The sequence below is a fragment of the Dendropsophus ebraccatus genome, chromosome 1 (genome assembly GCF_027789765.1).
Source record: "Dendropsophus ebraccatus isolate aDenEbr1 chromosome 1, aDenEbr1.pat, whole genome shotgun sequence".
Taxonomy (NCBI): Eukaryota; Metazoa; Chordata; class Amphibia; order Anura; family Hylidae; genus Dendropsophus; species Dendropsophus ebraccatus.
In genome coordinates, this window is record NC_091454.1 from 2,266,195 (window position 1) to 2,293,915 (window position 27,721).

The 27,721-nt window shown below is 45.7% G+C and overlaps 1 protein-coding gene across 1 annotated transcript in view; it reads right to left on the reverse strand.

The window, feature by feature from the left end:
* The window catches only part of GYS2 (glycogen synthase 2), a 103,661-nt gene that overhangs the window by 51,232 nt on the left and 24,708 nt on the right, over positions 1–27,721 (reverse strand). Inside the window, exons 3-4 of the mRNA XM_069950759.1 lie at positions 5,129–5,320; positions 244–429 (exon numbers count right to left, since the gene is read on the reverse strand). Of these exons, the coding sequence (XP_069806860.1) occupies positions 244–429; positions 5,129–5,320 (378 nt within the window). The remainder of the gene's footprint in view (positions 1–243; positions 430–5,128; positions 5,321–27,721) is intronic.

The window sequence follows — 27,721 nt, forward strand, 5'->3', positions numbered from 1 at the left end:
GCTGATACCCAGAGATCCACAGGTGTGGGCGCATAAATGAAAGCTGTAATCTGATTGGTTGCTGTAGGCCGTTCCTTCATTGAGGCACAATACACCCCAAAATCCCTTTAAGGTTCTCCTATAGCGACCAATCAGGTTCTAGCTTTCATTTGTGCAGTGTGAGCCTGAGAGTGAAAGCCGCCACCTGATTGGTGCATCCTCACATTGCTGCTGCTGCCTTGCATCCTGGGAGATGGAGCTCACCTGGTCCAGCCTATTGTAGAAGTCCACGCTGGCGGCACACAGGTATCGCCCCAGCAGGGTGGCGTGGGTGGTGAAGATGGTGGCCACCGGCAGCTTGCGGTATCTGGAGAGGACGAGGCCGGCGCCCGCCTGCCACTCATGGAAGTGAGCGATGACCTGAGGCGTCTCCTGGAACTGGTCTGTCAGCTGGAGGGAAGCACAAGATGTCACCCCATGGGGGACTGGGTATACTGGTGGTAGGACTGCGTATACTGGTAGGGGTGCTGAGTGTTATTGGTGGTAGGACTGGGTATACTGGTGGTAGGACTGGGTATACTGGTGGTAGGACTGGGTATACTGGTAGGGGTGCTGAGTGTTATTGGTGGTAGGACTGCGTATACTGGTGGGGGAACTAAGTGTTATTGGTGGTAGGACTGGGTATACTGGTGGTAGGACTGGGTATACTGGTGGTAGGACTGGGTATACTGGTGGTAGGACTGCGTATACTGGTAGGGGTGCTGAGTGTTACCGGTGGTAGGACTGGGTATACTGGTGGTAGGACTGGGTATACTGGTGGTAGGACTGCGTATACTGGTAGGGGTGCTGAGTGTTACTGGTGGTAGGACTGGGTATACTGGTGGTAGGACTGGGTATACTGGTGGTAGGACTGCGTATACTGGTAGGGGTGCTGAGTGTTACTGGTGGTAGGACTGGGTATAATGGTGGTAGGACTGGGTATACTGGTGGTAGGACTGGGTATACTGGTGGTAGGACTGCGTATACTGGTAGGGGTGCTGAGTGTTATTGGTGGTAGGACTGGGTATACTGGTGGTAGGACTGGGTATACTGGTGGTAGGACTGCGTATACTGGTGGGGGAACTAAGTGTTATTGGTGGTAGGACTGCGTATACTGGTAGGGGTGCTGAGTGTTACTGGTGGTAGGACTGGGTATACTGGTGGTAGGACTGGGTATACTGGTGGTAGGACTGGGTATACTGGTGGTAGGACTGCGTATACTGGTAGGGGTGCTGAGTGTTACTGGTGGTAGGACTGCGTATACTGGTGGAAATGGTAAGGGTTACTGGTGGTAGGACTGGGTATAATGGTGGTAGGACTGGGTATACTGGTGGTAGGACTGAGTATACTGGTGGGGGAACTAAGTGTTATTGGTGGGGGGACTGGGTATACTGGTGGAAGTGGTAAGGGTTACTGGTGGTAGGACTGCGTATAATGGTGGTAGGACTGGGTATACTGGTGGAAGTGGTAAGTGTTACTGGTGGTAGGACTGGGTATACTGGTGGGGGAACTAAGTGTTATTAGTGGGGGGACTGCGTATACTGGTGGAAGTGGTAAGTGTTACTGGTGGCAGGACTGGGTATACTGGTGGTAGGACTGGGTATACTGGTGGGGGAACTAAGTGTTATTGGTGGGGGGACTGCGTATACTGGTGGAAGTGGTAAGGGTTACTGGTGGTAGGACTGGGTATAATGGTGGTAGGACTGGGTATACTGGTGGTAGGACTGCGTATACTGGTGGGGGAACTAAGTGTTATTGGTGGGGGGACTGCGTATACTGGTGGAAGTGGTAAGTGTTACTGGTGGTAGGACTGGGTATACTGGTGGTAGGACTGGGTATACTGGTGGTAGGACTGGGTATACTGGTGGTAGGACTGAGTATACTGGTGGGGGAACTAAGTGTTATTGGTGGGGGGACTGCGTATACTGGTGGAAGTGGTAAGTGTTACTGGTGGTAGGACTGGGTATACTGGTGGTAGGACTGGGTATACTGGTGGTAGGACTGAGTATACTGGTGGGGGAACTAAGTGTTATTGGTGGGGGGACTGCGTATACTGGTGGAAGTGGTAAGTGTTACTGGTGGTAGGACTGGGTATACTGGTGGTAGGACTGGGTATACTGGTGGGGGAACTAAGTGTTATTGGTGGGGGGACTGCGTATACTGGTGGAAGTGGTAAGTGTTACTGGTGGTAGGACTGGGTATACTGGTGGTAGGACTGGGTATACTGGTGGTAGGACTGGGTATACTGGTGGTAGGACTGAGTATACTGGTGGGGGAACTAAGTGTTATTGGTGGGGGGACTGCGTATACTGGTGGAAGTGGTAAGTGTTACTGGTGGTAGGACTGGGTATACTGGTGGGACTGCCTATACTGGTGGTAGGACTGAGTATACTGGTGGGGGAACTGAGTGTTATTGGTGGGGGGACTGGGTATACTGGAGAGGTGCTGATTGCTACTGGTGGGGGGACTGGGTATTATGGTGAGGCTGGGTATACTGGTGGGGTACTGAGTGTTACTGGTTGTAGGACTGGGAATACTGGTGGGGCACTGAGTGTTACTGGTGGTAGGACTGGGTATACTGGTGGAGGTGCTGATTGTTACTGGTGGGGGGACTGGGTATAGTGGTAAGACTGGGTATACTGGTGGGGGGACTGAGTGTTACTGGTGGGGATACTGAGTGATAGTGGGGGGACTGAGTGTTACTGGTGAGGGGACTGGGTATACTGGTGGAGATACTGAGTGTTACTGGAGGGGGACTGGGTATACTGGTGGAGATACTGAGTGTTACTGGAGGGGGACTGGATATACTGGTGGAGAGACTGGGTATACTGGTGGGGGGGCTGGGTATACTGGTGGGGGAACTGGGTATACTGGTGGGTGAACTGGGTATACTGGTGGGGGTACTGGGTATACTGGTGGGGGGGACAGGGTATATTGGTGGGGATACTGGGTATACTGGTGGGGGGACTGGGTATATTAGTGGGGATACTGAGTGTTACTGGTGGGGGTGCTGAGTGTTACTGGTGGGGGGGCTGAGTCTTACTGGTGGAGGTACTGGGTATACAGGTGGTGGTACTGAGTGTAACTAGTGGGCTGAGTCTTACTGGTGGGAGAACTGGGTATACTGGTGGGGGTGGTTAATGTTACTGGAGGGGGACTGGATATACTAGTGGGGGTGTTTAGTGTTACTGGTGGGGGGGACTGGGTATATTGGTGGGGATACTGAGTGTTACTGGGGGGGACTGGGTGTTACTGGAGGGGGACTGGGTGTTACTGGAGGGGGACTGGACATACTGGTGGGAGAACTGGGTATACTGGTGGGGGTGGTTAGTGTTACTGGTGGGGGTACAGGGTATACTAGTGGGGGTGTTTAGTGTTACTGGTGGGGGTACTGGGTATACTGGTGGGGGGGACAGGGTATATTGGTGGGGATACTGGGTGTTACTAATGGGGACTGGGTGTTACTGGAGGGGGACTGAATATACTGGTGGGAGAACTGGGTATACTGGTGGGGGTGGTTAGTGTCACTGGTGGGGGTACAGGGTATACTAGTGGGGGTGTTTAGTGTTACTGGTGGGGGTACAGGGTATACTAGTGGGGGTGTTTAGTGTTACTGGTGGGGACTGGGTGTTACTGGAGGGGGACTGGATATACTGGTGGGGGTACAGGGTATACTGGTGGGGGTGGTTAGTGTTACTGGTGGGGGTACAGGGTATACTAGTGGGGGGACTGGGTATATTAGTGGGGATACTGGGTATACTGGTGGGGGACTGGGTATATTAGTGGGGATACTGAGTGTTACTGGTGGGGGTGCTGAGTGTTACTGGTGGGGGGGCTGAGTCTTACTGGTGGAGGTACTGGGTATACAGGTGGTGGTACTGAGTGTAACTAGTGGGCTGAGTCTTACTGGTGGGAGAACTGGGTATACTGGTGGGGGTGGTTAATGTTACTGGAGGGGGACTGGATATACTAGTGGGGGTGTTTAGTGTTACTGGTGGGGGGGACTGGGTATATTGGTGGGGATACTGGGTATACTGGTGGGGGGGGCTGGGTATATTGGTGGGGATACTGGGTATACTGGTGGGGGGGCTGGGTATATTGGTGGGGATACTGGGTATACTGGTGGGGGGGGGCTGGGTATATTGATGGGGATACTGAGTGTTACTGGGGGGGACTGGATATACTGGTGGGGGTACTGGGTATATTGGTGGGGATACTGAGTGTTACTGGAGGGGGACTGGATATACTGGTGGGGGTACTGGGTATACTGGTGGGGGGGGCTGGGTATATTGGTGGGGATACTGAGTGTTACTGGGGGGGACTGGATATACTGGTGGGGGTACTGGGTATATTGGTGGGGATACTGAGTGTTACTGGGGGGGACTGGGTGTTACTGGAGGGGGACTGGATATACTGGTGGGGGTACTGGGTATACTGGTGGGGGGGCTGGGTATATTGGTGGGGATACTGAGTGTTACTGGGGGGGACTGGATATACTGGTGGGGGTACTGGGTATACTGGTGGGGGGGCTGGGTATATTGGTGGGGATACTGAGTGTTACTGGGGGGGACTGGATATACTGGTGGGGGTACTGGGTATATTGGTGGGGATACTGAGTGTTACTGGAGGGGGACTGGATATACTGGTGGGGGTACTGGGTATACTGGTGGGGGGGGGCTGGGTATATTGGTGGGGATACTGAGTGCTACTGGGGGGACTGGATATACTGGTGGGGGTACTGGGTATACTGGTGGGGGGGCTGGGTATATTGGTGGGGATACTGAGTGTTACTGGGGGGACTGGATATACTGGTGGGGGTACTGGGTATACTGGTGGGGGGGGCTGGGTATATTGGTGGGGATACTGAGTGTTACTGGAGGGACTGGATATACTGGTGGGGGTACTGGGTATACTGGTGGGGGGGGCTGGGTATATTGGTGGGGATACTGAGTGCTACTGGGGGGACTGGATATACTGGTGGGGGTACTGGGTATACTGGTGGGGGGGCTGGGTATATTGGTGGGGATACTGAGTGTTACTGGGGGGACTGGATATACTGGTGGGGGTACTGGATATACTGGGTGTTGGTTGGTCCTGATGACATCATCACCTCCTTCAGGAACCAGGCGGTCAGGGACCCGAACAGTAAGGCATCGTTGGCCTCGCGGTCCTGGAAGGGGATCCCCACGCTGCACGCCTCCCAGAACTCGCCCTTCCATCTATCCAGGTTCCAGGCTGCTGAGCCGATGTCGAAGAGCAGAACGTAGGGGCTTCCCTCTATCAGCCAGCGACCAAAGTACACCTGGGAGGGAGCCAATCAGAGTGAGCGCCATGTACAGCCTATATACCTAGCTATATACTCCAATGTACACAATATACAGCTGAGATAATGACTCATCACCCCCCACCCGCCCCCCGTGAATTTTAATGGACACAAAGACCGAGGGAGACCGAGAACCAATGCTCAAAAAAATATAATGTTACATATGGACTATATATACCCATTATATACCATATATATACCCATTATATATCATATATACCCATTATATACCATATATATACCCATTATATACCATATATACCCATTATATACCATATATACCCATTATATACCATATATACCATATATTCCCATTATATATCATATATACCCATTATATATCATATATACCCATTATATACCATATATACCATATATACCCATTATATATCATATATACCCATTATATACCATATATATACCCATTATATACCATATATACCCATTATATACCATATATATACCCATTATATACCATATATACCCATTATATACCATATATATACCCATTATATACCATATATACCCATTATATACCATATATATACCCATTATATACCATATATATCCATTATATACCATATATACCATATATTCCCATTATATACCATATATACCCATTATATACCATATATACCATATATACCCATTATATACCATATATATCCATTATATACCATATATACCATATATACCCATTATATATCATATATACCCATTATATACCATATATACCCATTATAAACTATATATATACCCATTATATATCATATATACCCATTACATACCATATATATTCCCATTATATATCATATATATCCATTATATACCATATATACCATATATACCCATTATATATCATATATACCCATTATATATCATATATACCCATTATATACCATATATATACCCATTATATACCATATATACCCATTATATACCATATATACCCATTATATATATCATATATACCCATTATATACCATATATATACCCATTATATATCATATATATCCATTATATACCATATATACCCATTATATATCATATATACCCATTATATACCATATATACCCATTATATATCATATATACCCATTATATACTATATATACCCATTATATACTATATATACCCATTATATACCATATATATCCATTATATACCATATATACCATATATACCCATTATATATCATATATACCCATCATATACCATATATATCCATTATATACCATATATACCCATTATATATCATATATACCCATTATATACCATATATACCATATATACCCATTACATACCATATATATCCATTATATACCATATATACCATATATACCCATTATATACCATATATACCCATTATATATCATATATACCCATTATATACCATATATACCATATATACCCATTATATACCATATATATACCCATTATATATCATATATACCCATCATATACCATATATATCCATTATATACCATATATACCCATTATATATCATATATATCCATTATATACCATATATATACCCAATATATACCATATATATCCATTATATATCATATATACCCATTATATATCATATATACCCATTATATACCATATATATCCATTATATATCATATATACCCATTATATACCATATATATCCATTATATACCTTATATATACCCATTATATACCATATATATACCCATTATATATCATATATATACCCATTATATATCATATATACCCATTATATACCATATATATTCCCATTATATATCATATATATCCATTATATACCATATATATACCCATTATATACCATATATACCCATTATATACCATATATACCCATTATATATATCATATATACCCATTATATACCATATATATACCCATTATATATCATATATATCCATTATATACCATATATACCCATTATATATCATATATACCCATTATATACCATATATACCCATTATATATCATATATACCCATTATATACTATATATACCCATTATATACCATATATATCCATTATATACCATATATACCATATATACCCATTATATATCATATATATACCCATCATATACCATATATATCCATTATATACCATATATACCCATTATATATCATATATACCCATTATATACCATATATACCATATATACCCATTACATACCATATATATCCATTATATACCATATATACCATATATACCCATTATATACCATATATATCCATTATATACCATATATACCCATTATATACCATATATACCCATTATATATCATATATACCCATTATATACCATATATACCCATTATATACCATATATATACCCATTATATACCATATATACCCATTATATATCATATATATCCATTATATACCATATATACCCATTATATACCATATATACCCATTATATATCATATATACCCATTATATACCATATATACCATATATACCCATTATATACCATATATATACCCATTATATATCATATATACCCATCATATACCATATATATCCATTATATACCATATATACCCATTATATATCATATATATCCATTATATACCATATATATACCCAATATATACCATATATATCCATTATATATCATATATACCCATTATATATCATATATACCCATTATATACCATATATATCCATTATATATCATATATACCCATTATATACCATATATATCCATTATATACCTTATATATACCCATTATATACCATATATATCCATTATATACCATATATATCCATTATATACCATATATACCCATTATATACCATATATACCCATTATATACCATATATATACCCATTATATACCTTATATATACCCATTATATACCATATATATACCCATTATATATCATATATACCCATTATATACCATATATATACCCATTATATATCATATATACCCATTATATACCATATATATCCATTATATACCTTATATATACCCATTATATACCATATATACCCATTATATACCATATATACCCATTATATATCATATATACCCATTATATACCATATATATCCATTATATACCTTATATATACCCATTATATACCATATATACCCATTATATATCATATACACCCATTATATACCATATATACCATATATATCCATTATATACCTTATATATACCCATTATATACCATATATACCCATTATATATCATATACACCCATTATATACCATATACTGTATATCCATTATGTACTATATACAGTGGTACCTCAGTTTAAGAGTAACTTGGATTAGGAGCGTTTTGGTGTAAGAGATCACAGTTTTTCAAAATTGTGACTTGGTGTAAGAGCATTGCTTTGGTGTAAGAGCTCCCTGTACTGGGTGGGAGGGTGGGAGGGGCTTTGTCTGCTTAGCGGGGTCTACAGCCCTGAACTGTGACCCAGGAAGTCTCCCTCACCTCCAAATCATAGCAGATCCACTTCACTATACTCTGCACGCACTCACACTCAGCTATACACACTGTTGCTATAATGTGCCTGCAGTTACACTCAGCTATACACACTGCCACTATAATGTGCCTGCACTCACACTCAGCTATACACACTGCTGCTATAATGTACCTGCACTTACACTCAGCTTTACAAACTGCTGCTATAATGTGCCTGCACTCACACTCAGCTATACATACTTCTGCTATAATGTGCCTGCACTTACACTCAGCTATACACACTGCTACCATATTGTGCCTGCACTTACAATCCGCTATACACACTGCTACTATAATGTTCCTGCACTCACACTCAGATATACACACTGCTGCTATAATATGCCTGCATTTACACTCAGCTATACACACTGCTACTATAATGTGTCTGCATTAACACTCAGCTATACACACTGCTACTATAATGTGCCTACACTCACACTCAGGTATACACACTGCTGCTATAATGTGTCCGTACTTACACTCAGCTATACATACTGCTGCTATAATGTGCCTGCAGTTACACTCAGCTATACACACTGCTGTATAGAGAAGTTTCTGTCACTGTCCTCCTGCACGGCTCTGTGATTCTCACTTGCTGATTGGTCAATGCTGAGCACACACCCCTTCCCCATTGCTGCCATGTGACCACACAGACCTCTGACAGCAGCCCTGCTTCTCTATTTTAGCCTCTTGTACTACACTACTGCATTATGGGGATCTGCAGCTCCATCCTGTATCTACAAGCTGCTGCTGCTATGTTATCAGGGTTATACAGTTACTATACATTATATACCACATGCTGATTGCTATACTGTACAGTAACTTATATATCACATATCCAGCTGCTGTGTTATCAGGGTTATACAGTTACTATACATTATATACCACATGCTGCTATACTGTACAGTAACTTATATATCACATATCCAGCTGCTGTGTTATCAGGGTTATACAGTTACTATACATTATATACCACATGCTGATTGCTATACTGTACAGTAACTTATATATCACATATCCAGCTGCTGCTGTGTTATCAGGGTTATACAGTTACTATACATTATACACCACATGCTGCTATACTGTACAGTAACTTATATATCACATATCCAGCTGCTGTGTTATCAGGGTTATACAGTTACTATACATTATATACCACATGCTGCTATACTGTACAGTAACTTATATATCACATATCCATCTGCTGTGTTATCAGGGTTATACAGTTACTATACATTATATACCACATGCTGATTGCTATACTGTACAGTAACTTATATATCACATATCCAGCTGATGCTGTGTTATCAGGGTTATACAGTTACTATACATTATATACCACATGCTGCTATACTGTACAGTAACTTATATATCACATATCCAGCTGCTGCAGTGTTATCAGGGTTATACAGTTACTATACATTATACATCACATGCTGATTGCTATACTGTACAGTAACTTATATATCACATATCCAGCTGCTGTGTTATCAGGGTTATACAGTTACTATACATTATATACCACATGCTGATTGCTATACTGTACAGTAACTTATATATCACATATCCAGCTGATGCTGTGTTATCAGGGTTATACAGTTACTATACATTATACACCACATGCTGATTGCTATACCGTACCGTAACTTATATATCACATATCCAGCTGCTGCTGTGTTATCAGGGTTATGCAGTTACTATACATTATACACCACATGCTGCTATACTGTACAGTAACTTATATATCACATATCCAGCTGCTGTGCTATCAGGGTTATACAGTTACTATACATTATATACCACATGCTGCTATACTGTACAGTAACTTATATATCACATATCCAGCTGCTGTGTTATCAGGGTTATACAGTTACTATACATTATATACCACATGCTGCTATACTGTACAGTAACTTATATATCATATATCCAGCTGCTGTGTTATCAGGGTTATACAGTTACTATACATTATATACCACATGCTGCTATACTGTACAGTAACTTATATATCACATATCCAGCTGCTGCTGTGTTATCAGGGTTATACAGTTACTATACATTATATACCACATGCTGATATACTGTACAGTAATTATATATCACATATCCAGCTGCAGTGTTATCAGGGTTATACAGTTACTATACATCATACACCACATGCTGCTATACTGTACAGTAACTTATATATCAGATATCCAGCTGCGGCTGTGTTATCAGGGTTATACAGTTACTATACATTATATACCACATGCTGCTATACTGTACAGTAACTTATATATCACATATCCAGCTGCTGTGTTATCAGGGTTATACAGTTACTATACATTATATAGCACATGCTGATTGCTATACTGTACAGTAACTTATATATCACATATCTAGCTGCTGCTGTGTTATCAGGGTTATACAGTTACTATACATTATATACCACATGCTGCTATACTGTACAGTAACTTATATATCACATATCCAGCTGCTGTGTTATCAGGGTTATACAGTTACTATGCATTATACACCACATGCTGCTATACTGTACAGAAACTTATATATCACATATCCAGCTGCTGTGTTATCAGGGTTATACAGTTACTATACATTATATACCACATGCTGCTATACTGTACAGTAAATTATATATCACATATTTAGCTGCTGTGTTATCAGGGTTATACAGTTACTATACATTATACACCACATGCTGATTGCTATACTGTACAGTAACATATATCACATATCCAGCTGCTGTGTTATCAGGGTTATACAGTTACTATACATTATATACCACATGCTGCTATACTGTACAGTAACTTATATATCACATATCCAGCTGCTGCTGTGTTATCAGGGTTATACAGTTACTATACATTATACACTACATGCTGATTGCTATACTGTACAGTAACTTATATATCACATATCCAGCTGCTGTGTTATCAGGGTTATACAGTTACTATACATTATACACCACATGCTGCTATACTGTACAGTAACATATATCACATATCCAGCTGCTGTGTTATCAGGGTTATACAGTTACTATACATTATACACCACATGCTGCTATACTGTACAGTAACTTATATATCACATATCCAGCTGCTGCTGTGTTATCAGGGTTATACAGTTACTATACATTATATACCACATGCTGCTATACTGTACAGTAACTTATATATCACATATCCAGCTGCTGCTGTGTTATCAGGGTTATACAGTTACTATACATTATATACCACATGCTGCTATACTGTACAGTAACTTATATATCACATATCCAGCTGCTGCTGTGTTATCAGGGTTATACAGTTACTATACATTATACACCACATGCTGCTATACTGTACAGTAACTTATATATCACATATCCAGCTGCTGTGTTATCAGGGTTATACAGTTACTATACATTATACACCACATGCTACTATACTGTACAGTAACTTATATATCACATATCTAGCTGCTGTGTTATCAGGGTTATACAGTTACTATACATTATACACCACATGCTGCTATACTGTACAGTAACTTATATATCACATATCCAGCTGCTGTGGTATCAGGGTTATACAGTTACTATACATTATATACCACATGATACTATACTGTACAGTAACTTATATATTACATATCCAGCTGCTGTGGTATCAGGGTTATACAGTTACTATACATTATATACCACATGCTGCTATACTGTACAGTAACTTATATATCACATATTTAGCTGCTGTGTTATCAGGGTTATACAGTTCTTATACATTATACACCACATGCTGATTGCTATACTGTACAGTAACTTATATATCACATATCCAGCTGCTGCTGTGTTATCAGGGTTATACAGTTACTATACATTATACACCACATGCTGATTGCTATACTGTACAGTAACTTATATATCACATATCCAGCTGCTGTGTTATCAGGGTTATACAGTTACTATACATTATACACCACATGCTGCTATACTGTACAGTAACATATATCACATATCCAGCTGCTGCTGTGTTATCAGGGTTATACAGTTACTATACATTATATACCACATGCTGCTATACTGTACAGTAACTTATATATCACATATCCAGCTGCTGCTGTGTTATCAGGGTTATACAGTTACTATACATTATATACCACATGATACTATACTGTACAGTAACTTATATATCACATATCCAGCTGCTGTGTTATCAGGGTTATACAGTTACTATACATTATACACCACATGCTGCTATACTGTACAGTAACTTATATATCACATATCCAGCTGCTGTGTTATCAGGGTTATACAGTTACTATACATTATACACCACATGCTACTATACTGTACAGTAACTTATATATCACATATCTAGCTGCTGTGTTATCAGGGTTATACAGTTACTATACATTATACACCACATGCTGCTATACTGTACAGTAACTTATATATCACATATCCAGCTGCAGTGTTATCAGGGTTATACAGTTACTATACATTATATACCACATGCTGCTATACTGTACAGTAACTTATATATCCCATATCCAGCTGCTGTGTTATCAGGGTTATACAGTTACTATACATTATATACCACATGCTGCTATACTGTACAGTAACTTATATATCACATATCCAGCTGCTGTGGTATCAGGGTTATACAGTTACTATACATTATATACCACATGATACTATACTGTACAGTAACTTATATATCACATATCCAGCTGCTGTGGTATCAGGGTTATACAGTTACTATACATTATATACCACATGCTGCTATACTGTACAGTAACTTGTATATCACATATCCAGCTGCTGTGGTATCAGGGTTATACAGTTACTATACATTATATACCACATGCTGCTATACTGTACAGTAACTTATATATCACATATCCAGCTGCTGTGGTATCAGGGTTATACAGTTACTATACATTATATACCACATGATACTATACTGTACAGTAACTTATATATCACATATCCAGCTGCTGTGGTATCAGGGTTATACAGTTACTATACATTATATACCACATGCTGCTATACTGTACAGTAACTTATATATCACATATCCAGCTGCTGTGGTATCAGGGTTATACAGTTACTATACATTATATACCACATGCTGCTATACTGTACAGTAACTTGTATATCACATATCCAGCTGCTGTGTTATCAGGGTTATACAGTTACTATACATTATATACCACATGCTGCTATACTGTACAGTAACTTATATATCACATATCCAGCTGCTGCTGTGTTATCAGGGTTATACAGTTACTATACATTATACACCACATGCTGCTATACTGTACAGTAACTTGTATATCACATATCCAGCTGCTGCAGTGTTATCAGGGTTATACAGTTACTATACATTATACACCACATGCTGCTATACTGTACAGTAACTTATATATCCCATATCCAGCTGCTGTGTTATCAGGGTTATACAGTTACTATACATTATATACCACATGCTGCTATACTGTACAGTAACTTATATATCACATATCCAGCTGCTGTGTTATCAGGGTTATACAGTTACTATACATTATACACCACATGCTGCTATACTGTACAGTAACTTATATATCACATATCCAGCTGCTGTGTTATCAGGGTTATACAGTTACTATACATTATATACCACATGCTGCTATACTGTACAGTAACGTATATATCATATATCCAGCTGCTGCTGTGTTATCAGGGTTATACAGTTACTATACATTATATACCACATGCTGATTGCTATACTGTACAGTAACTTATATATCACATATCCAGCTGCTGTGTTATCAGGGTTATACAGTTACTATACATTATATACCACATGCTGCTATACTGTACAGTAACTTATATATCACATATCCAGCTGCTGTGTTATCAGGGTTATACAGTTACTATACATTATATACCACATGCTGATTGCTATACTGTACAGTAACTTATATATCACATATCCAGCTGCTGTGTTATCAGGGTTATACAGTTACTATACATTATATACCACATGCTGCTATACTGTACAGTAACTTATATATCACATATCCAGCTGCAGTGTTATCAGGGTTATACAGTTACTATACATTATATACCACATGCTGCTATACTGTACAGTAACTTATATATCACATATCCAGCTGCTGTGTTATCAGGGTTATACAGTTACTATACATTATATACCACATGCTGCTATACTGTACAGTAACTTATATATCACATATCCAGCTGCTTCTCATTCAGAATAATAATCAGTATATTTGGGGTGTGGAATCAATTGTCTGCAGATGATTGATTTCTTATGGGAAAATTTGCTTTGGTGTAAGAGTAAATCTGGATTACAAGCGCCGTCCTGGAATGGATTATGCTCCTAATCAAAGGCACCACTGTGTTATATATATATATATACACTAGCTGATCTGTATATAGGGATATAGCGCACACTGTAGCTGATCTGTATATAGGGATATAGCGCACACTGTAGCTGATCTGCATATAGGGATATAGCACACTGTAGCTGATCTGTATATAGGGATATAGCACACTGTAGCTGATCTGTATATAGGGATATAGCACACTGTAGCTGATCTGTATATAGGGATATAGCACACTGTAGCTGATCTGTATATAGGGATATAGCGCACTGTAGCTGATCTGTATATAGGGATATAGCACACTGTAGCTGATCTGTATATAGGGATATAGCACATTGTAGCTGATCTGTATATAGGGATACAGCGCACACTGTAGCTGATCTGTATATAGGGATATAGCACTGTAGCTGATCTGTATATAGGGATACAGCGCACACTGTAGCTGATCTGTATATAGGGATATAGCACTGTAGCTGATCTGTATATAGGGATATAGCACACTGTAGCTGATCTGTATATAGGGATATAGCACTGTAGCTGATCTGTATATAGGGATACAGCGCACACTGTAGCTGATCTGTATATAGGGATATAGCACACTGTAGCTGATCTGCATATAGGGATATAGCACACTGTAGCTGATCTGTATATAGGGATATAGCACACTGTAGCTGATCTGTATATAGGGATATAGCACACTGTAGCTGATCTGTATATAGGGATATAGCGCACTGTAGCTGATCTGTATATAGGGATATAGCACACTGTAGCTGATCTGTATATAGGGATATAGCACACTGTAGCTGATCTGTATATAGGGATATAGCGCACTGTAGCTGATCTGTATATAGGGATATAGCACACTGTAGCTGACCTGTATATAGGGATATAGCACACTGTAGCTGATCTGTATATAGGGATATAGCACACTGTAGCTGATCTGTATATAGGGATATAGCACACTGTAGCTGACCTGTATATAGGGATATAGCACACTGTAGCTGACCTGTATATAGGGATATAGCACACTGTAGCTGATCTGTATATAGGGATATAGCACACTGTAGCTGATCTGTATATAGGGATATAGCACACTGTAGCTGACCTGTATATAGGGATATAGCACTGTAGCTGATCTGTATATAGGGATATAGCACACTGTAGCTGACCTGTATATAGGGATATAGCACACTGTAGCTGATCTGTATATAGGGACAGGGCCGCCGATAGGGCAGTACAACCGGTACTGCCGTATGGGGCCCGGACGCTAAGAGACATGGGGGGGGGGCCCGGCGGGCCCGCCGGCCGCCGCCCCCCCCGACCGCTACGCTTGCCACCTGGGGGGGGGGGGGTTGTGCCGCTTCGGTCCGGTGAGCTTCCAGCACACGCTGCCTCTATCACTGGCCGGAAGCTCACAGCTGCAGCCCTGCGGTCCTTCTCTCCTGCTCGGCAGCGGCGCACGTGACGTCCTGTACCCCCCCCTCCAGCCTCTCCTCCTGTACCCCCCCTCCAGCCTCTCCTCCTGTACCCCTCCTCCAGCCTCTCCTCCTGTACCCCCCCTCCAGCCTCTCCTCCTGTACCCCCCCTCCAGCCTCTCCTCCTGTACCCCCCCTCCAGCCTCTCCTCCTGTACCCCTCCTCCTGTACCCCCTCCAGCCTCTCCTCCTGTACCCCCCCTCCAGCCTCTCCTCCTGTACCCATCCTCCTGTACCCCCTCCTCCTGTACCCCCCCCTCCAGCATCTCCTCCTGTACACCCCCTCCAGCCTCTCCTCCTGTACCCCCCCCTCTCCAGCCTCTCCTCCTGTACCCCCCCTCCAGCATCTCCTCCTGTACACCCCCTCCAGCCTCTCCTCCTGTACCCCCCCCCCCTCCAGCCTCTCCTCCTGTACCCCCCCTCCAGCATCTCCTCCTGTACCCCCTCCAGCCTCTCCTCCTGTACCCCCTCCAGCCTCTCCTCCTGTACCCCCCCTCCAGCCTCTCCTCTTGTACCCCCCCTCCAGCCTCTCCTCCTGTACCCCCCCCTCCAGCCTCTCCTCCTGTACCCCCCCCTCCAGCCTCTCCTCTTGTACCCCCCCTCCAGCCTCTCCTCCTGTACCCCCCCTCCAGCCTCTCCTCCTGTACCCCCCCCCCTCCAGCCTCTCCTCCTGTACCCCCTCCAGCCTCTCCTCCTGTAACCCCCCTCCAGCCTCTCCTCCTGTACCCCCCCTCCAGCCTCTCCTCCTGTACCCCCCCTCCAGCCTCTCCTCCTGTACCCCCCCTCCAGCCTCTCCTCCTGTACCCCCCCTCCAGCCTCTCCTCCTGCACCCCCCAGCCTCTCCTCCTGCACCCCCAGCCTCTCCTCCTGCAACCCCCAGCCTCTCCTCCTGCACCCCCCAGACTCTCCTCCTGCACCCCACAGCCTCTCCTCCTGCACCCCCAGCCTCTCCTCCTGCACCCCCCAGCCTCTCCTCCTGCACCCCCAGCCTCTCCTCCTGCACCCCACAGCCTCTCCTCCTGCACCCCACAGCCTCACCCAGCCTCTTCTCCTGCACCCCTCAGCCTCTCCTCCAGCCTCTCCTCCTGCACCCCAAAGCCTCTCCTCCTGCACCCCACAACCTCTCCCCCTAGCCTACCCTCCTGCACCCCCAGCCTCTCCCCCAGCCTCTCTGTCAGCACCCCCCAGCCTCTCTGTCAGCAACCCCCAGCCTCTCCTCCTGTACCCCCCCCCAGCCTCTCCACCAGCACCCCCAGCTGCTCTCCCTGCCCCCCAGCTGCTCCTCCTGCCCCCCATCTTCTCCCCCTGCCCCATCTGCTCCTCCGCCTGTCCCCCATCTTCTCCCCCTGCCACCCCAGCTGCCCAATCTTCTCCCTGCCACCCTAGCTGCCCCCTATCTGCTCCCCCTGCCTGCCACCCCAGCTGCTCCTCCTGCCCCCCATCTACTCCCCCTGCCACCCCAGCTGCTGCCCCCGAGCTGATCCCTCTGCCCCACATTGCTCCCTCTGCCCCCCCAGCTGCTCCCCCTGCCCCTCTCACCCCAGCTGCTCCCCCTGCCCCCCATCTGCTCCTCCTCCTGCCCCCATCTACTCCCCCTGCCCCCAGCTGCTCCCTCTGCCTCCCCAGATTCTCCCCCTGCCACCCCTAGCTGCTCCCCCTCCCCGTCACCCCAGCTTCTCCCCTTCCCCTGCCACCCCCAGCTGCTTCCCTTCCCCTGCCACCCCCAGCTGCCCCCTTCCCCAGTCACCCCCAGCTGCCCCCCTTCCCCAGTCACCCCCAGCTGCCCCCCTTCCCCAGTCACCCCCAGCTGCCTCCCTTCCCCAGTCACCCCCAGCTGCCTCCCTTCCCCAGTCACCCCCAGCTGCCTCCCTTTCCCAGTCACCCCCAGCTGCCTCCCTTTCCCAGTCACCCCCAGCTGCCCCCCTTCCCCTGCCACCCCCAGCTGCCTCCCTTCCCCAGTCACCCCCAGCTGCCCCTGCAGACTAGTTGTGGTCAGAGAAGTCTTCTTGATCGCTGCACCAGATGGAGAAGAAAGCAAAAAGCGACGGCAATCGGAGAAGACGTCACCTGTGAGTCATTAGTAACTGCACTGTAATCACTTCTATAGTGTGGAGAGCCTGTGTACCATTGGGGTCTAAATGGGTCAGTGTATTGTTTGAGGTAGTGTACTGACACAGCCCTGCGGTCACTACAGTACAGTAGCGCAAACTTTTAAACTAGGACCCAACTACAAGAGCTGCAGGCACTACAACTCCCAGCATATCCTGAGGGCTGCAGACTGTCAGTAAATGCTGGGAGTTGTAGTGCCTGCAGCTGTTGTAGTTGGTTCCTAGGTGCATTATACACTGGATGCTTTGTAGCATATAAGAATACATAGATCTGTGGGGGCTCAGTGCAGGAAGTGACCCCAGAACATCACTAATAGGGGATAGGGGGAGATGTTGTTGTTCTATCCCCTATTAGTGATGTTCTGGGGTCACTTCCCTGCACTGAGCCCACAGATCTCTGTATTCTGATCTTCCACCAAGCCTCCTAGGACCTAACAGCTGCAGGCACTACAACTCCCAGCATGTACTGACAGTCTGCAGCCCCCAGGATATGCTGGGAGTTGTAGTACAGTGTAGACAGATGTATTACTGGACCTTCAGGGCTGATGTCACCCACAGATTGCAGCCACCAGGAGACTCTGCACACAGTGATTTATTATGTCCTCTCAGAGACTACAACTCCCAGCATACCCTGAGAGCTGTATAAATGGAGGGTGTTCTGAGATTTGTCACAGATACAGATAAATCCAGGAGAGGAGCGGGTCAGCATGTCGTGTCTCACTGGTTCTATATTGGTGGGCCCCAGGTGCCCCAGTCCGACACTGGACAGAAGCGGTCCCCAAATTAAGTCCCCGCCCTCCTTCCTTCCTCCATCACGTCTGATGATGAGAAGAGCGGGCATCAAGCAGAGCGGCACCCAAGTGCCAGGGTATATACCATGCATGTACAGTAATGGGGGGGGGGGGCGCCTCAGCGTGCAAAGTGCCTAGGGCAGCATGAACTCTAAATACAGGCCTGGCTGCCGGCACATCATACCAGCAGCCTATGGGAGGCCGGGCCGTGACCTCTCCGGCAGGCGTGATCATGTGACGTCATCACGCCTGCCGGAAGTCCCGTCCCTGCAGCTCGCAAGATGGAGCCCGAAGAGGAGGAAGAGCTGCTGCCTGCACAGCGCCGATTAGGTGAGTAGGATGTTTGTTTTTTTAGGGGCATTATTAGTATATGGGGGCACCTCTGGGGGCATTATTAGTGTATGGGGGCACCTCTGGGGGCATTATTAGTATATGGGGGGCACCTCTGGGGGCATTATTAGTATATGGGGGCACCTCTGGGGGCATTATTAGTCTATGGGGGCACCTCTGGGGGCATTATTAGTATATGGGGGCACCTCTGGGGGCATTATTAGTGTATGGGGGCACCTCTGGGGACATTATTAGTATATGGGGGGCACCTCTGGGGGCATTATTAGTATATGGGGGCACCTCTGGGGGCATTATTAGTATATGGGGGCACCTCTGGGGGCATTATTAGTGTATGGGGGCACCTCTGGGGGCATTATTAGTGTATGGGGGCACCTCTGGGGGCATTATTAGTATATGGGGGGCACCTCTGGGGGCATTATTAGTCCATGGGGGCACCTCTGGGGGCATTATTAGTGTATGGGGGCACCTCTGGGGGCAGTATTAGTATATAGGGGCACCTCTGGAGGCATTATTAGTATATGGGGGGCACCTCTGGAGGCATTATTAGTATATGGGGGCACCTCTGGAGGCATTATTAGTGTATGGGGGCACCCCTGGGGGCATTATTAGTATATGGGGGGCACCTCTGGGGGCATTATTAGTATATGGGGGCACCTCTGGGGCATTATTAGTATATGGGGGCACCTCTGGGGGCATTATTAGTGTATGGGGGGCACCTCTGGGGGCATTATTAGTCCATGGGGGCACCTCTGGGGGCATTATTAGTCTATGGGGGCACCTCTGGGGGCATTATTAGTGTATGGGGGCACCTCTGGGGGCATTATTAGTATATGGGGGCACCTCTGGGGGCATTATTAGTGTATGGGGGCACCTCTGGGGGCATTATTAGTATATGGGGGGCACCTCTGGGGCATTATTAGTATATGGGGGCACCTTCTGGGGGAATTATTAGTATATGGGGGCACCTCTGGGGGCATTATTAGTATATGGGGGCACCTCTGGGGGCATTATTAGTAGTATGGGGGCACCTCTGGGGGCATTATTAGTGTATGGGGGGCACCTCTGGGGGCATTATTAGTGAATGGGGGCACCTCTGGGGGCATTATTAGTATATGGGGGCACCTCTGGGGGTATTATTAGTCCATGGGGGCACCTCTGGGGGCATTATTAGTATATGGGGGCACCTCTGGGGGCATTATTAGTATATGGGGGCACCTCTGGGGGCATTATTAGTATATGGGGGCACCTCTGGGGGCATTATTAGTGTATGGGGGCACCTCTGGGGGCATTATTAGTGTATGGGGGCACCTCTGGGGGCATTATTAGTATATGGGGGCCACCTCTGGGGGCATTATTAGTATATGGGGGCACCTCTGGGGGAATTATTAGTATATGGGGGCACCTCTGGGGGCATTATTAGTGTATGGGGGCACCTCTGGGGGCATTATTAGTATATGGGGGCACCTCTGGGGGCATTATTAGTGTATGGGGGCACCTCTGGGGGCATTATTAGTATATGGGGGGCACCTCTGGGGGCATTATTAGTCCATGGGGGCACCTCTGGGGACATTATTAGTGTATGGGGGCACCTCTGGGGGCATTATTAGTGTATGGGGGGCACCTCTGGGGGCATTATTAGTGTATGGGGGCACCTCTGGGGGCATTATTAGTGTATGGGGGCACCTCTGGGGGCATTATTAGTGTATGGGGGCACCTCTGGGGGCATTATTAGTGTATGGGGGGCACCTCTGGGGACATTATTAGTGTATGGGGGCACCTCTGGGGGCATTATTAGTGTATGGGGGGCACCTCTGGGGACATTATTAGTGTATGGGGGCACCTCTGGGGGCATTATTAGTATATGGGGGCATTATTAGTGTATGGGGGCACCTCTGGGGACATTATTAGTATATGGGGGCACCTCTGGGGGCATTATTAGTATATGGGGGCACCTCTGGGGGCATTATTAGTGTATGGGGGGCACCTCTGGGGACATTATTAGTGTATGGGGGCACCTCTGGGGGCATTATTAGTGTATGGGGGGCACCTCTGGGGGCATTATTAGTGTATGGGGGCACCTCTGGGGGCATTATTAGTGTATGGGGGGCACCTCTGGGGGCATTATTAGTCTATGGGGGCACCTCTGGGGGCATTATTAGTCTATGGGGGCACCTCTGGGGGCATTATTAGTATATGGGGGCACCTCTGGGGGCATTATTAGTCTATGGGGGCACCTCTGGGGGCATTATTAGTATATGGGGGGCACCTCTGGGGGCATTATTAGTATATGGGGGCACCTCTGGGGGCATTATTAGTGTATGGGGGCACCTCTGGGGGCATTATTAGTGTATGGGGGCACCTCTGGGGGCATTATTAGTATATGGGGGCACCTCTGGGGGCATTATTAGTAGTATGGGGGCACCTCTGGGGGCATTATTAGTATATGGGGGGCACCTCTGGGGGCATTATTAGTGTATGGGGGGCACCTCTGGGGGGATTATTAGTGTATGGGGGCACCTCTGGGGGCATTATTAGTCTATGGGGGGCACCTCTGGGGGCATTATTAGTGTATGGGGGCACCTCTGGGGGCATTATTAGTGTATGGGGGCACCTCTGGGGGCATTATTAGTATATGGGGGCACCTCTGGGGGTATTATTAGTCCATGGGGGCACCTCTGGGGGCATTATTATTGGTGAACATATACAAATCAAACAGCCCCCCAGACCCTTGAAATTCAATAACCCCAGACGGGGCATTGCCTAGTACTCACCAGCATTCTGAATACAGGGGAACCCCTACCCCACTCTTGTATAAGTTTTAGTCTCCATCATAATGAGCCCCGCTGGGCTTGTAGACACGCTATAAATTGTACGTTGCAGGGGTGAATATAACGCACTGCATACAGAGCACAAGAGGCAGCTATACAAGGAAGTGTCTGTATGGGGACATTTACATTGCACCTTGTTCACATTTAGCTTCTACAATTGTATAACTGTATAACAGAGGTTACTGGGGAAAATGGGGAATATGAGCCAGTTCTCTAGAATTGATCGGAACCAAATTATTCCTCCCAGCAAGGCGTGGGGCCAACACACTATTATTTTTTTTTTATTAATGTGGGGGGCCCAGACACTTTGGTTGTATGGGGCCCCGAAATTCCTGATGGCGGCCCTGAGCACGCCCCCTTGTGGTGATCTTCCTGTAATGCTTCCTCCCTGTGGATGGTCAGTATGGTTAGCACGCCCCCTTGTGGTGATATATGTGTAATGCTTCCTCTCTGTGGATGGTCAGTATGGTTAGCACGCCCCCTTGTGGTGATATATATGTGTAATGCTTCCTCCCTGTGGATGGTCAGTATGGTTAGCACGCCCCCTTGTGGTGATATATGTGTAATACTTCCTCTCTGTGGATGGTCAGTATGGTTAGCACGCCCCCTTGTGGTGATATATGTGTAATACTTCCTCTCTGTGGATGGTCAGTATGGTTAGCACGCCCCCTTGTGGTGATCTTCCTGTAATGCTTCCTCTCTGTGGATGGTCAGTATGGTTAGCACGCCCCCTTGTGGTGAGCTGTGTAATGCTTCCTCTCTGTGGATGGTCAGTATGGTTAGCACGCCCCCTTGTGGTGATATATGTGTAATGCCTCCTCCCTGTGGATGGTCAGTATGGTTAGCACGCCCCCTTGTGGTGATATATGTGTAATGCTTCCTCTCTGTGGATGGTCAGTATGGTTAGCACGCCCCCTTGTGGTGATATATATGTGTAATGCTTCCTCCCTGTGGATGGTCAGTATGGTTAGAACGCCCCCTTGTGGTGATATATGTGTAATGCCTCCTCTCTGTGGATGGTCAGTATGGTTAGCACGCCCCCTTGTGGTGATATATGTGTAATGCTTCCTCTCTGTGGATGGTCAGTATGGTTAGCACGCCCTCTTGTGGTGATATATATGTAATGCTTCCTCCCTGTGGATGGTCAGTATGGTTAGCACGCCCCCTTGTGGTGATATATGTGTAATGCTTCCTCCCTGTGGATGGTCAGTATGGTTAGCACGCCCCCTTGTGGTGATATATGTGTAATGCTTCCTCTCTGTGGATGGTCAGTTTGGTTAGCACGCCCCCTTGTGGTGATATATGTGTAATGCCTCCTCTCTGTGGATGGTCAGTATGGTTAGCACGCCCCCTTGTGGTGATATATGTGTAATGCTTCCTCTCTGTGGATGGTCAGTATGGTTAGCACGCCCCCTTGTGGTGATATATGTGTAATGCCTCCTCTCTGTGGATGGTCAGTATGGTTAGCACGCCCCCTTGTGGTGATATATGTGTAATGCTTCCTCCCTGTGGATGGTCAGTATGGTTAGCACGCCCCCTTGTGGTGATATATGTGTAATGCTTCCTCTCTGTGGATGGTCAGTATGGTTAGCACGCCCCCTTGTGGTGATCTTCCTGTAATACTTCCTCCCTGTGGATGGTCAGTATGGTTAGCACGCCCCCTTGTGGTGATCTTCCTGTAATGCTTCCTCTCTGTGGATGGTCAGTATGGTTAGCACGCCCCCTTGTGGTGATATATATGTGTAATACTTCCTCTCTGTGGATGGTCAGTATGGTTAGCACGCCCCCTTGTGGTGATATATGTGTAATACTTCCTCTCTGTGGATGGTCAGTATGGTTAGCACGCCCCCTTGTGGTGATATATGTGTAATACTTCCTCTCTGTGGATGGTCAGTATGGTTAGCACGCCCCCTTGTGGTGATATATGTGTAATGCCTCCTCTCTGTGGATGGTCAGTATGGTTAGCACGCCCCCTTGTGGTGATATATGTGTAATACTTCCACCCTGTGGATGGTCAGTATGGTTAGCACGCCCCCTTGTGGTGATATATGTGTAATACTTCCTCCCTGTGGATGGTCAGTATGGTTAGCACGCCCCCTTGTGGTGATATATGTGTAATGCTTCCTCTCTGTGGATGGTCAGTATGGTTAGCACGCCCCCTTGTGGTGATATATGTGTAATGCCTCCTCCCTATGGATGGTCAGTATGGTTAGCACGCCCCCTTGTGGTGATATATGTGTAATGCTTCCTCCCTGTGGATGGTCAGTATGGTTAGCACGCCCCCTTGTGGTGATCTTTCTGTAATGCTTCCTCTCTGTGGATGGTCAGTATGGTTAGCACGCCCCCTTGTGGTGATATATGTGTAATGCTTCCTCTCTGTGGATGGTCAGTATGGTTAGCACGCCCCCTTGTGGTGATATATTTGTAATGCTTCCTCTCTGTGGATGGTCAGTATGGTTAGCACGCCCCCTTGTGGTGATATATGTGTAATGCTTCCTCTCTGTGGATGGTCAGTATGGTTAGCATGCCCCCTTGTGGTGATATATGTGTAATGCCTCCTCTCTGTGGATGGTCAGTATGGTTAGCACGCCCCCTTGTGGTGATATATGTGTAATGCTTCCTCCCTGTGGATGGTCAGTATGGTTAGCACGCCCCCTTGTGGTGATCTTTCTGTAATGCTTCCTCCCTGTGGATGGTCAGTATGGTTAGCACGCCCCCTTGTGGTGATATATGTGTAATGCTTCCTCTCTGTGGATGGTCAGTATGGTTAGCACGCCCCCTTGTGGTGATCTTTCTGTAATGCTTCCTCTCTGTGGATGGTCAGTATGTTAGCACGCCCCCTTGTGGTGATATATGTGTAATACTTCCTCCCTATGGATGGTCAGTATGGTTAGCACGCCCCCTTGTGGTGATATATGTGTAATGCCTCCTCTCTGTGGATGGTCAGTATGGTTAGCACGCCCCCTTGTGGTGATATATGTGTAATACTTCCTCTCTGTGGATGGTCAGTATGGTTAGCACGCCCCCTTGTGGTGATATATGTGTAATGCCTCCTCCCTATGGATGGTCAGTATGGTTAGCACGCCCCCTTGTGGTGATATATGTGTAATGCTTCCTCCCTGTGGATGGTCAGTACGGTTAGCACGCCCCCTTGTGGTGATATATATGTGTAATGCCTCCTCTCTGTGGATGGTCAGTATGGTTAGCACGCCCCCTTGTGGTGATCTTCCTGTAATGCCTCCTCTCTGTGGATGGTCAGTATGGTTAGCACGCCCCCTTGTGGTGATATATGTGTAATGCTTCCTCTCTGTGGATGGTCAGTATGGTTAGCACGCCCCCTTGTGGTGATATATGTGTAATGCTTCCTCTCTGTGGATGGTCAGTATGGTTAGCACGCCCCCTTGTGGTGAGCTGTGTAATGCTTCCTCTCTGTGGATGGTCAGTATGGTTAGCACGCCCCCTTGTGGTGATATATGTGTAATGCTTCCTCCCTGTGGATGGTCAGTATGGTTAGCACGCCCCCTTGTGGTGATATATGTGTAATGCTTCCTCTCTGTGGATGGTCAGTATGGTTAGCACGCCCCCTTGTGGTGATATATGTGTAATGCTTCCTCTCTGTGGATGGTCAGTATGGTTAGCACGCCCCCTTGTGGTGATATATGTGTAATGCTTCCTCTCTGTGGATGGTCAGTATGGTTAGCACGCCCCCTTGTGGTGATATATGTGTAATGCTTCCTCCCTGTGGATGGTCAGTATGGTTAGCACGCCCCCTTGTGGTGAGCTGTGTAATGCTTCCTCTCTGTGGATGGTCAGTATGGTTAGCACGCCCCCTTGTGGTGATATATGTGTAATGCTTCCTCTCTGTGGATGGTCAGTATGGTTAGCACGCCCCCTTGTGGTGATATATGTGTAATGCCTCCTCTCTGTGGATGGTCAGTATGGTTAGCACGCCCCCTTGTGGTGATATATGTGTAATGCTTCCTCTCTGTGGATGGTCAGTATGGTTAGCACGCCCCTTGTGGTGATATATGTGTAATGCTTCCTCTCTGTGGCTGGTCAGTATGGTTAGCACGCCCCCTTGTGGTGATATATGTGTAATGCTTCCTCTCTGTGGATGGTCAGTATGGTTAGCACGCCCCCTTGTGGTGATATATGTGTAATGCTTCCTCTCTGTGGATGGTCAGTATGGTTAGCACGCCCCCTTGTGGTGATATATGTGTAATGCTTCCTCTCTGTGGATGGTCAGTATGGTTAGCACGCCCCCTTGTGGTGATATATGTGTAATGCTTCCTCTCTGTGGATGGTCAGTATGGTTAGCACGCCCCCTTGTGGTGATATATGTGTAATGCCTCCTCTCTATGGATGGTCAGTATGGTTAGCACGCCCCCTTTGTGGTGATATATGTGTAATGCTTCCTCCCTGTGGATGGTCAGTATGGTTAGCACGCCCCCTTGTGGTGATATATGTGTAATGCTTCCTCTCTGTGGATGGTCAGTATGGTTAGCACGCCCCCTTGTGGTGATATATGTGTAATGCTTCCTCTCTGTGGATGGTCAGTATGGTTAGCACGCCCCCTTGTGGTGATATATGTGTAATGCTTCCTCTCTGTGGATGGTCAGTATGGTTAGCACGCCCCCTTGTGGTGAGCTGTGTAATGCTTCCTCTCTGTGGATGGTCAGTATGGTTAGCATGCCCCCTTGTGGTGATATATGTGTAATGCCTCCTCTCTGTGGATGGTCAGTATGGTTAGCACGCCCCCTTGTGGTGATATATGTGTAATGCCTCCTCCCTATGGATGGTCAGTATGGTTAGCACGCCCCCTTGTGGTGATATATGTGTAATGCTTCCTCCCTGTGGATGGTCAGTATGGTTAGCACGCCCCCTTGTGGTGATATATGTGTAATGCTTCCTCTCTGTGGATGGTCAGTATGGTTAGCACGCCCCCTTGTGGTGATATATGTGTAATACTTCCTCTCTG